This window comes from Aspergillus novofumigatus (assembly GCF_002847465.1).
Source record: "Aspergillus novofumigatus IBT 16806 chromosome Unknown P174scaffold_6, whole genome shotgun sequence".
In the NCBI taxonomy this organism is placed as follows: Eukaryota; Fungi; Ascomycota; class Eurotiomycetes; order Eurotiales; family Aspergillaceae; genus Aspergillus; species Aspergillus novofumigatus.
Window position 1 is genome coordinate 184,938 of NW_020194279.1, and position 14,123 is coordinate 199,060.

General features: G+C 38.1%; 3 protein-coding genes across 3 annotated transcripts; all 3 read right to left on the minus strand.

The window, feature by feature from the left end:
* Window positions 1-4,618: 4,618 nt before the first annotated feature.
* P174DRAFT_443404 (uncharacterized protein) lies at window positions 4,619-4,842 on the minus strand (the record flags this gene model as incomplete). Its single annotated transcript, XM_024827815.1, has 1 exon — window positions 4,619-4,842. A coding segment is annotated over exon 1 (156 nt), but the record flags the coding sequence as incomplete, so codon positions are not given.
* Window positions 4,843-5,125: 283 nt separating this feature from the next.
* P174DRAFT_443405 (uncharacterized protein) lies at window positions 5,126-5,578 on the minus strand (the record flags this gene model as incomplete). The annotated part of the gene is made up of 2 exons (XM_024827816.1): window positions 5,126-5,526; window positions 5,551-5,578. Coding segments are annotated over 2 exons (156 nt in total), but the record flags the coding sequence as incomplete, so codon positions are not given.
* A 7,046-nt stretch (window positions 5,579-12,624) lies between these two features.
* On the minus strand, window positions 12,625-13,484 carry P174DRAFT_513905 (sulfotransferase family protein; the record flags this gene model as incomplete). Its single annotated transcript, XM_024832030.1, has 1 exon — window positions 12,625-13,484. The coding sequence occupies exon 1, from the start codon at window positions 13,429-13,431 to the stop codon at window positions 12,625-12,627; it is 807 nt and encodes a 268-aa protein (XP_024679977.1). The 5' UTR covers window positions 13,432-13,484.
* Window positions 13,485-14,123: the final 639 nt, after the last annotated feature.

Consider the following 14,123-nt stretch of genomic DNA (forward strand, 5'->3'; position numbering starts at 1 on the left):
CTATAGTTAGATTTACCTATAGTATAACATGCCCCTTCCACTATTCATTTTCCTAATTTTAAATTCTAACTATAGTTAGATCTACAGACACCATAGCTGGCGCTAGGGCGGCAGCCATACTAAGGAAGTTAAAGTAGAAGACTAAGGTGTAGCAGACTAAGGAGGCAAATAATACTATCACTATAGATATAATTAAGGATGATACTATTTATCAGGAACTTAAACAAAGTTATCTTAAGACTATTATTCTTAATATTCATAAACTAAGCCTAGACTAGAAAATAGGATGGAACTAAGCCCTTAATAATAACCTAATTATAAAACTAAAGTTAATATTTAGAGTAGGCACTTAAAGATTTTCTATTAAAGATAGACTAAGGGTGTTAATAGTATTAAGCTAGTTTAATAAGCTCTTAAAGCATGCCATGAACATGCAGCATCCAGATATAACTATAGACTTTAGAAAGTTAAATAGGAAAAGGGTATTAGTAGCTATAAAACTCTGTGCTGTTAAGCATACCAGTATAAAGGTATAGATTAAATCTAACTATAGTTAGATTTAGTGGCTAATATGCACTAGGATGAGTTAGTTATAATCCTATTAATTCTACTATTAGTTAAACCCCTAATTATTACTAATAAGTAATATTATATTAAAGCCCTTATTAGTCTCCTTAAGGAGCAGGCTAATAATATTAGAAATTCTATAAAAGATTAATAAGGACAGCCCATTACAGTACTAACTAATAATATAAATTCTTACTATGGTTAAATTACATATTTACTAATAGGAATAGATGTATTTATGGGCGGCTAATATATATGCTAAAGACCTTATCTCACCTAAGGTTGTGCAGGCACTGATGGCTAATTAATAAACTATCTAGAAACCTAATACTAAAGGATTTAGTACTGTGTAGTTTATTAGCTAATTCTAAAGCCTCTTAACTAAAGAATAGGAGTCTACACTCAAGCTAAATATCATGGAAGATTAGGTTAATAATATCTTTAGTATTAACCTTAACAGCTCTGCATGTATTCTTACTATCCTCAGACATAACTAATTCCACCTAATCACATACTAGTACTACATAACACGGTATAGAGAACAGCATTTTAACTAGACCTTAATAGATAATATTATATAGGCAAAACTCAATACAGTAAGTAAGAGTCTATATTAGTGTTTATAAGGCGCGGCAGCTAATCTAACTATAGTTAGATTTAGCTAAATAAGTTCTGTAAATTCTTTGATTTCATAGAAAAGATCTTTAGTGATTACAAGTATTCTATATTATTAAGTAATTAGTTAAAAATCCTTAAAATTAAGGAAGGCCGTCCAAATCTTATATTATAGATTCTGTTTTTTCCTAAATGCAAAGACTATTAGGATAGGAAAACTAAGAAGAAGACATCTTAGGCACTCTCTATAGAATACTAGAATTAAATTAAGCTCCTAAAGCTTAGGTTGCTATTCTAGCTTAATAAGTATATATATACTAACTAGCAACCAGCCTTCCTGCACACCCTAAATAACAAAGAGTATATTTAAGTTTTTAAGAATCTTAGGGCTAATCATACTCTTAAATACCTAATATAGTAAGTAGCAGGAATCTAACTATAGTTAGATTCACACTAATATTTAACTAGGGCTGAATGGGGTCTCCTTTACCAAAATATAGGAGTTAATATAAAACTTCTCCTAAAGCATATCATAACATGAGTAGACCTAATATAGGTCTACCTATAGGTAGCTAGTAATGCACTTAAGAGCTTTACATAGATAACCACCATTAAGAATATCCTGTTTAAGAATACTAGTTTAGCAGATAATATGAAGAGATTCCTATTAGATATCTAGATAGAAGTCCAGAGTAAGAATCTCTAGTAAGACCCCTACATTAAGGAATAGGTAAGTTCTAACCTAGCTATAGTTATATTTCTACTAATGAAATTAGTTGAACTTCTAGCCAGATATTAGATTAGAGGCTAGTACTAAGTTAGTAATTTATATTAATTACTTTAAAGCACCGCACTGGTAATAGATTATTAAATTAGTTACTAAATATACTAGATAATGCCTTAACAGCATAATGAAGAAGTTTAATAATAATAATAAACTAGTATAGGGTTCTTATATCTATTCTAACTATAGTAAGATTACTAACTATTACTACAGGCTAAGATCTGGATACTATACTGCCTATAGGATGGTACTACTGCAACAGCAAACTTTATATAGAATTAGGTACTTTAGAAGGTTAAATCCCTTAATATAAGCATGAACCACGCATCCCTCAAACTAGAAGGGAATATTAGTGGTGCCTTATAGTACTACTAGGAGTTAAAATAGCTTATGTTAAATACCTTAGAGTAGGGGTGGAAAGCTAATAGTATTAAGAAGAAGAGGGGCGCACCTAAAGTAATTCTAGATCTAGTAAGTCTAGTACCCATCCTAATCTAACTATAGTGAGATACTTATCTATTATAGGATGAGTATAAGATAGTAGTAGAGGTCCTATAAGAGCTTATAGTAATACTTAGGTAATTTAGTTATAAAACTAATATTAATAACTCTACTAAGAATCTAAGTTTATTTACTCTTAATTACTATAACCATAATCCTAAGCCCCCATCTACATCTTATTAATAGAAAGGGTTTTTGGAATGACACCCTATAAACCTTATTATAGAGGAGGATAAACTTTATATATAAATCTATAACCTAGTAAAGTCTGTTACTAAGAACTTATTTAAGAAGCCACCTACAAGGAAGTAAAAGCATAGTGAAGATAGGCTCTATAATCTAACTATAGTTAGATTAATAAGATTGCTAATTAGTTAATAGATAAAAGTACTATAGAGCAGGAGGAGAATATAGATTTATAGATTACCTATTAGCTATTAATTAATATTAAATATTTAAGTAATATAAGATATCATATATATAGTAGGGAGCTCCGGAAGCTCTATAATAAATTAGTAATTATAGTTAAAAATTAGGATCAGGCTATAGGGTGGGAAGTTATTTAGAAGATTTATAAATTAAATACACAATATAAAGTTAGTAATAACTATATAACTAATTTCAAAGAGAATCTTATTATTGAAGTAAACTATGGCAAGAATAGTAATAATAATACTCTGAATAGCACTTAGGGGGTCATAAATAGTATAGCTTAGGTGGATACAGATGATGGAAGTTAGGTAGATATAAATAATAGAAGTTAGGTGGATATAAATGATGGAGCTTAAGCTAATATAAATACTAGACTTAGAGATAGTAACTAATGGTTTTAGAGCTATTGGGATGGATAGATAGTTTAGTAAGTCCCTAATCTAACTATAGTTAGATTTGAACTTGGTCATCTCTAAAACTAACTATGGTTAGATGTAAACTCTATTTCCTATAGGCACTAATAGTTAGAGCCTTTCTCAAGGCACTGATAGTTAGAGCCATTAGGATGGATAGATGGTTTAGTAAGTCCCTAATCTAACTACAGTTAGATTTGAACTTAGTCATCTCTAAAACTAACTATGGTTAGATGTAAACTCTATTTCCTGTAGGCACTAATAGTTAAAGCCTTTCTCAAGGCACTAATAGTTAGAGCTATTAGGATGGACAGATGGTTTAGTAAGTCCCTAATCTAACTACAGTTAGATTTGAACTTGGTTATCTCTGAAACTAACTGTGGTTAGATTTGAACTTTATATTCTAGTTCCCTAGGATGAGTGCATTTCATACTTTTACTTTAATAAAGTTATAACTCTATAATATTACTTACTTCCCTCATACCTTTACTCCCTAACTTTAAAACATGTTATTTCTTATATCTGAGATAAGTTAACCTAAAGGGTTATCTTATTATTATCCCTTACCTATAGTATTAACACACTAGCATTCTTTATTAAGTAATTTTTTCTTATCTTTAGTAGATCCCCCTATTAACCCTACTCTATCCAGCCCTATACCTCTTCTAGCATGCCTTATAACCCTCCCAGGGCCTACCAGATGGGACTATATTATTAAATTCCTATCCCCTAAGGACTATACTTTAACTAAGGTGTTTATATATATAAAGAATATCTTCCACAAGTAGTGGAATGAAATAATATAGGGGAAGAAGTAGGATAACTTAATTAAGAAGAAGAGAATGAAATAGGGAGGGAAGAAATATTCATTAGCCTAGATTTATTTTAATAAAGTAGCTATATAATCATAGGGTAAACCTAAAGTCTATTATAAATACTATTATATACTTCTTTATTATCTATCTTTAGAGTATATAGGGACTATAACAATGAAGTCACACCTATTAAGTTAGAAGTATTTATTTATGTCACGGGCTAGAATATCTCAGTCTGAGGCTTTACTCTAGCCGTCCCAATAGGCCACGAAGGTATGAAGTGGAATTGCTAGAGAAGGAAGGAAACTAGGTACAGGCGGCTATCATACTAATCAATGTAATAACCAGTCCTAATCACGTGATTGATCAGTTGGTGGTGTCCAGGCTGGACGCCAGTTGCTAGTCAGGTGATCACACAGCCGCGTACACAAGGCGGCGTGTGTCATGGGGGCAGCCTATGACAATACCCCCCTCCTTTAAGGCCACCTCCGGGGCTGTTAACTGAAGAGGGCGTCCATAGCAGAACTTTGGGCTGTTGTCTTAGTATGGGGCTTAGCAGGGGCAGGTGCAGGTGAACCAGGCTGGGATGTAGTAGGTGAGCTAGAGCGACATGAGCGCTGATCGCATTCCTCAATCTAATGGTCATCAGAACCACAGTACAGGCAGAGGTCATGTTCTAGTTGGTAAGAACGGCGTTTAGAAGCAGGCGATTGAGAGTGGCGTCTAGAGGCAGGTCTAATAGCATATGTGCGGGAAATCCTAATGGGGTCTGTATCCATTAGGTCGGTATGGTGAGTCTGGCTAGGTGCTGGTTTCATAGCAGGGTTCTTGACAGGCTGGGCACGACGGGTATATTAATTAATAAGCTGGACAAGCTCTACATATTCATTATATGAGAGGCTAAAGAGGGTGTCGTTCGTATCTTCAAGGGTCTGGCGAAGGGAGGGGCGAAGCCCTCTATGTAAGGTAGACAAGCATGAACTATCTGGCCATATAGTTGCTCTAGCCTCATACATAAGGCGCTCAAAGCGGGCAAGAAAGGCAATAAGGGACTCATCTTCCTATTGCTACACAGTAGTAAAGCGCTGCATGGCTTCCTGGTGTTCTCTGGGATTATGGCAAAGATGCTGGAAGAATAAGAAGATGACTTCTGCATCCCATGACTGGGTTTCTTCTGCAGATTGGCATAGGTGAAGGACTGAAGCCTGTTGTGGCTATTCTAGTCAATCCCATACATAATCAAAAGCATCAGCTCCAGTGAGCTTGTCTGATCAGAGTTTTGCTTGGATGGATGGGAGCCAGGTGCGCAGAGTATATGGTTTGCCATCAAAACGGGGAGGGTCTGGTAGGCAGGATCTTGACATAGATAAGAGCTGGGTCTGGAGTAGCTGGATGTCAGCTCAGGAGGCATTTAGATCTGCACATAGGGTCTGGATCTCGGTGCGCTGGTTCTAGAGTTCTTGCTGGAGTTGCTATATAAGCAGGAGGAGGGTGGATTGGTCAGACATCTTATAAAATTTTCAGGGGTCAGGTCCGATCAGGGGTAGTGAAAATTCTCTCTAAGGATTCACAATAGCTTTGTTAGCTATTGTCACTACTAGCAGGCAGGTGAGCAATTCCAACTGTCACAGGCTAGAATATCTCAGTCTGAGGCTTTACTCTAGCCGTCCCAATAGGCCACGAAGGTATGAAGTGGAATTGCTAGAGAAGGAAGGAAACTAGGTACAGGCAGCTATCATACTAATCAATGTAATAACCAGTCCTAATCACATGATTGATCAGTTGGTGGTGTCCAGGCTGGACGCCAGTTGCTAGTCAGGTGATCACACAGCCGCGTACACAAGGCGGCGCGTGTCATGGGGGCAGCCCATGACAATTTAAAGGTGATGGTTAATCTACTATAAGTAAATAAACTATTACTACTTACTTATTATAGGTAATAGTATATTTTTATAAATCTAACCATAGTTAGATTAACTACTAATCTTATGCCCTCTTATTCCTAGGTTAATACACCTACTTTGCAGTATTCTATACTAGGATTTAAAGATTAGGTTATATAGTTCCTAATTACATGTCACCTTCCCTTCTAAATAGTTAAGCATATATAATTTAAGTAAATGCTTAACATGGTTGCTAGGCTAGGGTTAAATCTTTTAATCCTAAACTATAATAAGATTAAGATATATCTTATAGACCTTGCTATAAGCATACATTAAGAACTACTTATATCTCTTCTACTAGATGTAAAGGTCTCAATTGCACTTGATTACTGGATAAGTCTAGACTAGAAACTTTTTATAGTAATTACTAGCTACTAGATCTATCTATAATTCTACTATTATAAGGTGCTTCTTAGCTTTCCACCAGTCTCTAGTAAATATACTAGAGAGTAACTTACTTTAGTTATAATAGAAGTCCTTAAGAAGCATAAGTTAAGTCATTAGATTCTTAGGATTACTACTAATAATATAAGTAATAATAGAATAATTTTTACTAAGCTTACTGCAATACTAAAGGAGTAACTTAATAAGAGTAGCTAGATATAGAGTTGCATTTGGTGCAGGTTCGGGCGGGTTCAAGCCTAGTTGGCACCAAACCGCTGCGGTTTCGGGTTCAAAATTTAGAACTCGCACCAAACCCGGACCCAATGCGATTCGGTTGCGGTTTTCACCGCAAAACCCGCTGCTAGGCCTAGCTAGGCCTAGCTAGGCCTATACTAACTAACCATGGTTAGATTCGGTTCGGTTTTGGGTTGGTTAAACCGCTAATTTTAACCATTTTAACCCTTACCATTCCCCCTTCGGGGACCTCTCTGACGCCCCTATCAAACATGCTTATATAAAATTATGATTTTTATATGAAATATATGGTAATTATCATCATATTAATCTAGATCTAAAATATGAATTCAATATCTATAGGTTTGAATGGGTGGTGGTTAAAAAATCATTTTTAAATATGGTTATTGTCAACAGTCAGTGGCATATATATAAAAACTACCACTACTTTCATACCAACCTATGACAGAGATGAAATTCCCTTATATCTCAGCAACCACCAGGTATTTTTGAATAATATTTATATCACTAGATAGCCTTTGATTCAGGCTATCTAGTGATGTTAATATCAATTAAAAATATCTAGAATTCAGTAATTTCTAGGTAAAATGGTTGCGGGTTGGTTAACCTAACTTGTAAAACTGCAAAAACCGTAACCGGCGGTTTTAACCGAACTCGAAGCGGTTCCACCCTATAGAAACTGAAACCGGTGCGATTCCCTAGGCTAGGAACCGAACTCAAACCGCTGCGAGTTCGGTGAGGTTCGGGTTCGATTTTTGCGGTTCGGTTATGCAACTCTAGCTAGATATTAACTTTCTCCTTTAATCTAGACTTTTATAAACTACTTAAATCCTAATACTATTTACCTTGCCTTGCCCATGTAATTTAGTTAGTAGTAACTACTTTTCTTCATACACTCAGCATCCAGGCATACAATGATGAACTAACTACAGAGTAGGATAATAAGGACTATAAGATTAAGGAAAAGAGCCTCTTAAGAATAATAGAGAAGGTATATTAGATCTAGCTGTAGTTAGATTATACTAACTAGTAGATAGATTTAAAAGCTTATACACTTCATCCTTATAAGCCCAAAACAAAGAGAAGCCTTTTAAAGATAGTAAATAACTTTAAATACTAGTCTATTACTCTTACTTCTGGATTGCAAAACATAGTAGAATTTAATATATCTAATATTAAAGCATGCCTATTAGTTACATAAACTAATATAATACTTTATTATATATTATATTAATAAAGATATCTCTTCCTTTACTCTTAGTCTAGAAGAATAGTATTATATTAAGTACCTCCTTTAGCTTCTTCATGAGTTCTATATCTATATAACTACACTTTTAGAATATACTAGAGCTATAGTATATTAAGTCTTTAGTATCTATAAAGGTCTCTTTAATTATCTTAAAGATTTAATGAAGCTCCTTAAGGGTAAGAGATAGTACTAGAAGTAATAACTCTATAAAGCCCTACAGGCTGCATATACTAAGCTAAAGGAATACTATAAGAAGACTTATAGCTTTTATAATCTTATTTATGCTATTAGTATAATTCTTAATCCATATTAAAAACTTTTATTCTTTTAAAGTGCTTCTTAGGATAATAATAGTTATAACTAGGTTAGAGAATATCACTATAAGCTCAGGAAGATCTTTAACTATTATAAGGAGAAGTATCCACATACTTAAGCTCTATTATCTATCTAAGCACCACTAATTAGCCTGAATTATGCCCTTTATAAGTTAAAATAGTGCTGGGTTTCACTATATGAAGATGCTATTAATTAGACTGGTCGTGGGTTGGGTTTGGATGGATCCGCAGGGGGTTCAATCCAACCCACATGGGTTTTGGGTTGATCCACCACCTATCTGACCCACCCTCATATCCATGCGGGTTGGGTTGCGGATAACCATTCTACCCATATCATACACGTGATTTTAGACTATACTACTTTTCGTAGGCGGAAAGACCTAAGAATCTAGACTATACTACTTTTAGTAGGTAGAAAGATCTCTCTTTGAGAGAATATCATGAATATCTATTATTCTGCCGGTCACGTGCACCCAATGGGTTATCCATATCCATATGGGTTGGATGCCATCCACCCATATCTATGTGGGTTGGATCAGGGTCGACCCCCATCCAACCCAAAGTGCGGATTGGGTGGGTTGGATATGGATTTGCGGATTGGGTCAGCCAGTCTACTATTAATAATGAACTTTCTAATTGTCTTAATAAATATAAGTTACCCTTCCCTTACTATCCTTCTATTAATCTAATTATAGTAAGATTTTAGATCACCATCCAGATGAGGACTCCCTTGATATTCTTAACTAGTGAAAGTAGAATGTATCTTAATTTCTAATACTTACCTTAATTACTTAAGACTTTCTTACTATCCTAGTAACTAGTGTTAGGCCAGAGAATCTATTTAGCACAGCTTAGGATATCTATTACTATTAATATAGCTACCTAAACCCTAACATAATATAGTCTATCATGCTCTTAATATGCACTGATTAATTTAAAATTAATTAAGAATTCCAGATCTTGCTTAATGAGGTTAGTGAGAGAGATATTAAGAAAGAGAATAATAATTAGGATAATCTAGATATTATACCTAATATTAATAAGGGTAAAGAAGATCAGGGTAGCTTTAACAAAGATAATAAAGATATTAAAGATAATAAGATAGATAATACTAGTACTTATATAACTTAGTAAGAGGTAGCTGGCAGAGAGGGGTCTAACAGAGATAATATTAATAATAATTATCTACCTATAATATAGACTATTATTACTTAAGCAGCATCCTAGGCCCCTACTACTCCTTAGTTATTATAACCTTACCATGCAGCTCATCCACCAGGGCATTTTAAAGACCTTAATAAGGGGCAAGGGCGAGTTATTTAATAGATTATATTAATATAATAGAGGAGTTCTGCTTTATTATATAGTCTTCATAAAATCTAACCATGGTTAGAATACTTAGTTAACTTAGTCTATTTTTTAACTTGTAATACCTCTGTAAATACCTTTAAATGGGTTGGGCGGTTTTACCTAACTTATAAATAATAAAACCATGAAAACCATAACTAGCAGTTTTTACTAAACCCAAAACAGTTCTACCCTATAGAAATCAAAACCGGTGCGATTCCCTAGGCTAGGAACCAAACCCAAACTGCTGCGAGTTTGGTGAGGTTCGGGTTCGATTTTTGCGGTTCGGTTATGCAACTCTACTTAATAACGTAATTCCCAACCGAGCCGCCCACCCGGGCGAGCCGCCCACCCCTCCTGATTTCGATCCGTTCAAAATGTTTGAAGCTATCCAAATCAACCAAAACAATAGATTTTTATTAGATCTAGCTAGTACAGCGTGTAGGGCATCTAGTTCTAGTATGCCCTATAATGAAGTAATTAGAACACCTTGGTGGCGCGCGTTTTAGGGGTTCTAAAGGTAAAGGCGCGGAATCAATAGATGACCCCCTAATCTCATTCCCTTGCTCATTTCTTGCCTGGATAAGATCCCTAGCTTCCTGAATGCAGAGTCCTTCATTAGGAGCCATCTGGTGTCTAGATAGCTTCCTTTTCTGCTTCTCTTTCTCATTGGCTGCGCGTAGATCATGATTCTCCTTTGCTAGTAGGGCTGCACTGTGCATGGCCATGATGCCATCTCGCAGCCCTTAATAAGTTGCTGTATAGCTTTTTGTGAAGGGCTTTGGGATTGCTGTTTTAGGAGCTTCTTGACTGAGGATGCTTGCTTGTGTAATTGCTGAAGTGTATGAGGCGTTCCAAGCCATGATGAACTGGTTGATTGACTTACACGGCTTGGAGGGGGTAGGGGTGGATATACAGATATTTAGCTTCTTAAGCACCCTTGTTGGATTAAATGGATAGATTCCAGCTGCAGTAAAGCCATTCTAAATATTTAGAGGCTTAAAAACCTCTAGATGAGCTGCTGGATATGCTTTAAGGAAGTCAAACTTATTAATATGATTGTATCCTGAGCATATCTTTTCCTTAACAGTGCGTCTGTAAGCATGTTTTAAAGGGCTAAAACAACCAACATCTAGTGGTTGTAAGAGATGGGAAGAATGAGGAGGCATACAGACAGTAATAATATTATTATCCCTGCAGGCCTTATCAAAACCAGGCGTTAGATGGCTCCCGTGGCCATCTAGAATAAGTAGATGATATCTTCCAACTGTATGGCTAGTTATTATAGGGATAAAGACCTTTTAAAGCCATCGAAGGCCTATCTCATCTGTTGTCCATCTATTTTGACTAACTTTAATTCTCTAGTCAGATGGTAAGGTGTGATCTTGATACCATCCCTTAATATGAACCTTCCCCTTGAAGATTATACAAGATGGAATCACCCAGCCAGTAGTATTGACGCATTCAATTGTTATAACCCATTCCTGATTGCCTGGCTGAATAAGGTGAGGCTTCCCAGGCATATTAGCCCTTGTAACTACCTTAGTAGTTGCAATCAAGCCCATAGCGAAGCCAGTTTCATTAAAATTGTAGATATCTTCATAGGAGATGCTATATTGCATTTGGATCTGTTGTAGGCAATTAAACCACCCCTTAATGATCTTTGGATCCTTACATTAAGCATAGCTATAATTATATCATCAAGCATATCGTGTTTTGATCTCCTCACGTCGATTGATAAAGGTAGACACCCAGTTCTTACCAACAGGTTTGAATCCAGATGGATTATTGGCTTGGAGAAGGATATTCGCCATTTCTTGCATATGAGATGGCCTAGGGGGCACTCCATGTTGATCCCTAGATAGTATCTATTCTACTAATGATTCTTCCTGTGTAGAAGATAGTCGGTGGCCATTGGCGTGTTGTTCGATTCGATATTGGCATCCATTCAGGCGGCCACGGAGGGTAGATTTAGGCACATCAAATGTCTTTGCAGCGCGACAAATACTTGAAATTTGCCCTTTTTTCAAAGCAGATATTGCTAATTGGATCCTTCCCTCTTGTTCCACTAAATTCCCAGAGGTTTGACGCGATTTTGGTGGCATGGTAGCTGTTTAGATAGATTCAAGATTCAAACGCGTCGAAATCGGGAGGGGTGGGCGGCTCGCCCGGGTGGGCGGCTCGGTTGGGAATTACGTTATTATAATTTAATTACTAATATGCCCTAAAACTAGTTTTCTGAGCCAGGTGTAATATCTAGAAGTTATTTTTAAAAATAGCTATAGTGTATTTCCTTCCTCAAGAAGAACAAATCCTCTGGCTGTAATAATATAGACTATAGAAGGAAAACTGGTATTCATTAATGCTGCTTTAGTACTCTTTCCACTATCCCAGGATACCAAAAAGCTGGAGGCCTTACACCTATATATCAGCTGTCACTTTCCTCCTCTTCTCCCACAGTACTCCCCACCATTTTTTTGATTGACGATGGACTCTGCAGACATGATAGAGCCACCCGATTTTATCTGAGAAGGTGCTGCTGCAACCTGGAAGCATGCAAATAAAGAATTACATGTGTTCTCAAATGTGATACGGTGTATTGACTTTTACCTGTAAGTAGCAGGGGCATTCAAATATACCAGATAATTTGTCTAGGCTTAATGAAAGGAAAATGGGGGAGGTAAAACTACCTCGGAAGGCGTCGACGACCTCACGGGGCAGGCTGCCTACCCCCTATCCTCATATAGACCCGACTACGCAGCCAGAGAGAGCAATGTAAGCATCGCAGCCCGAATCAACTGCAGACAAACCTCGAACTCATCCAAATAGGGAGGACGAAGCTAAAATTGAACTACTGCTATCAAGAGCCTGGCGGCAATGTAGGATTGACGCGAGGGGCTCTAAAAGCGATAACCTCGCCGTAACGGAATGTAATGGTATAACATGTTACGAGTCGGTATCGAGTCTTTGTATTCGAACTTGCATCACACCCCAAAACCGCCTACGATAATAACCCCAGCCACAGCAAAAATCACCGCCCACCGCATCAACGCCCGCCGGATGTGATATTTTGCGGTGCGCTCGATTCCCACCGAGTCATTTTCATGCGGGAAGGGTACATCCTTCGGAACATCTTTACCCAGCGCTCTACAGAGCGGCTCCCAGCCCTCCCTCACGTCAAAGAACACAAGCCGATCGGCGGGCACATTTTCCTTCAACCAGGCCAGATGCCTGGAGTAGGTTTCCCTCTGTGGCAGGGTGGCGGCGACCTCATCGACCGAATTCAAACGTCGACCATCGGCATACAGCCTGCTCCACTGCCGCCGTAGCAGCCAAGTAAAGTCCACAAAATGTCGCATGCCCGGCAGTGGAAAGAGGAGGGCTTTTAGGAACCACGTTCTCGTAAGCCCATGGGCTTGTTTCATGCTCTTTTCCCACGCGAGCGGGTCGCGCACTGTACAGATGACTTTGGCATCGGGGTAGAGCTCCACCAGCTCTGGTAGAAGGTGACAGGCCGGAGTGTCGGTGACGGCCGCGTAGCCAGCCAGGCAGGATTTGAGGACAGCCAAGACAGTGCGACGATCGCCGTCAAGCCATGCGTGGAGGATGCGGATCCATGATTTTAGCTCTGAAGGTGGGCCGCGTGTGGTTTGGGTGTTGCAGTGGTAGACGGGCGCGTCGAGCAGGATAGACAAGGCCATGCTAAAGGATGTAGTCCCAGTGCGAGGCAGTCCGGCGCCGATGACTTGGATTTGGGTTCCGGGCTTCGGAACCGAAGTGGTTTGGCCCATTGTCAGTCGGTTAGGGGGAATAATCACAATAGAGTAGGGACTGTCATTAGCACACATTCGGAGGCGGGAAATTCTGTTGATGGCTCTGGCGGTGTAAGTGATAGCTGGCTGCATTTATAGAACTTCGTCGAACCATATGTAAGGGTTGGTCGATGCCAGATCCATCGCAAAAAAGGGCGATCCCCGAATTTCAAGTGGGCGGGTCACAATGGCTTTACTGCAGTACATATCGTTCCTGGGGCAAACTTCGAACGGATTAACATCAGTGATCCATGCAGGATCTAATGCGACAGTGGCTCATCTCCATCCCGACCCGCCAAACTGAAGACTCAATACGGTAGGGCAGGAAGCGGCAACAATGTTGTGAAACAGGCTCGTGAGAATTATGCTATTGCTTGTGAGACAGCATGTCCTGGTTTCGTCAATTGAATTCTAAACTCGGCCTTGTCGGGTTGGCCTTGATTTGTACAGGGATGCACCCAACCTTGCAGATGGAGCCTCGAATCCTGCATGGTGAGCCAATACTACCGGGCAAGTCGCGCTGGTTTGCACGTACGAACTCATATTGATTGGGTGCGAGGAAATGAAATGTGAGCTATCATGACTACCTCAACGCGCCGCAAGAGCTAAGAGAACAGTTACGCCTTGAAGCTGGAGTTACATTCGCATGCACGACTATGAGCCCGACTATC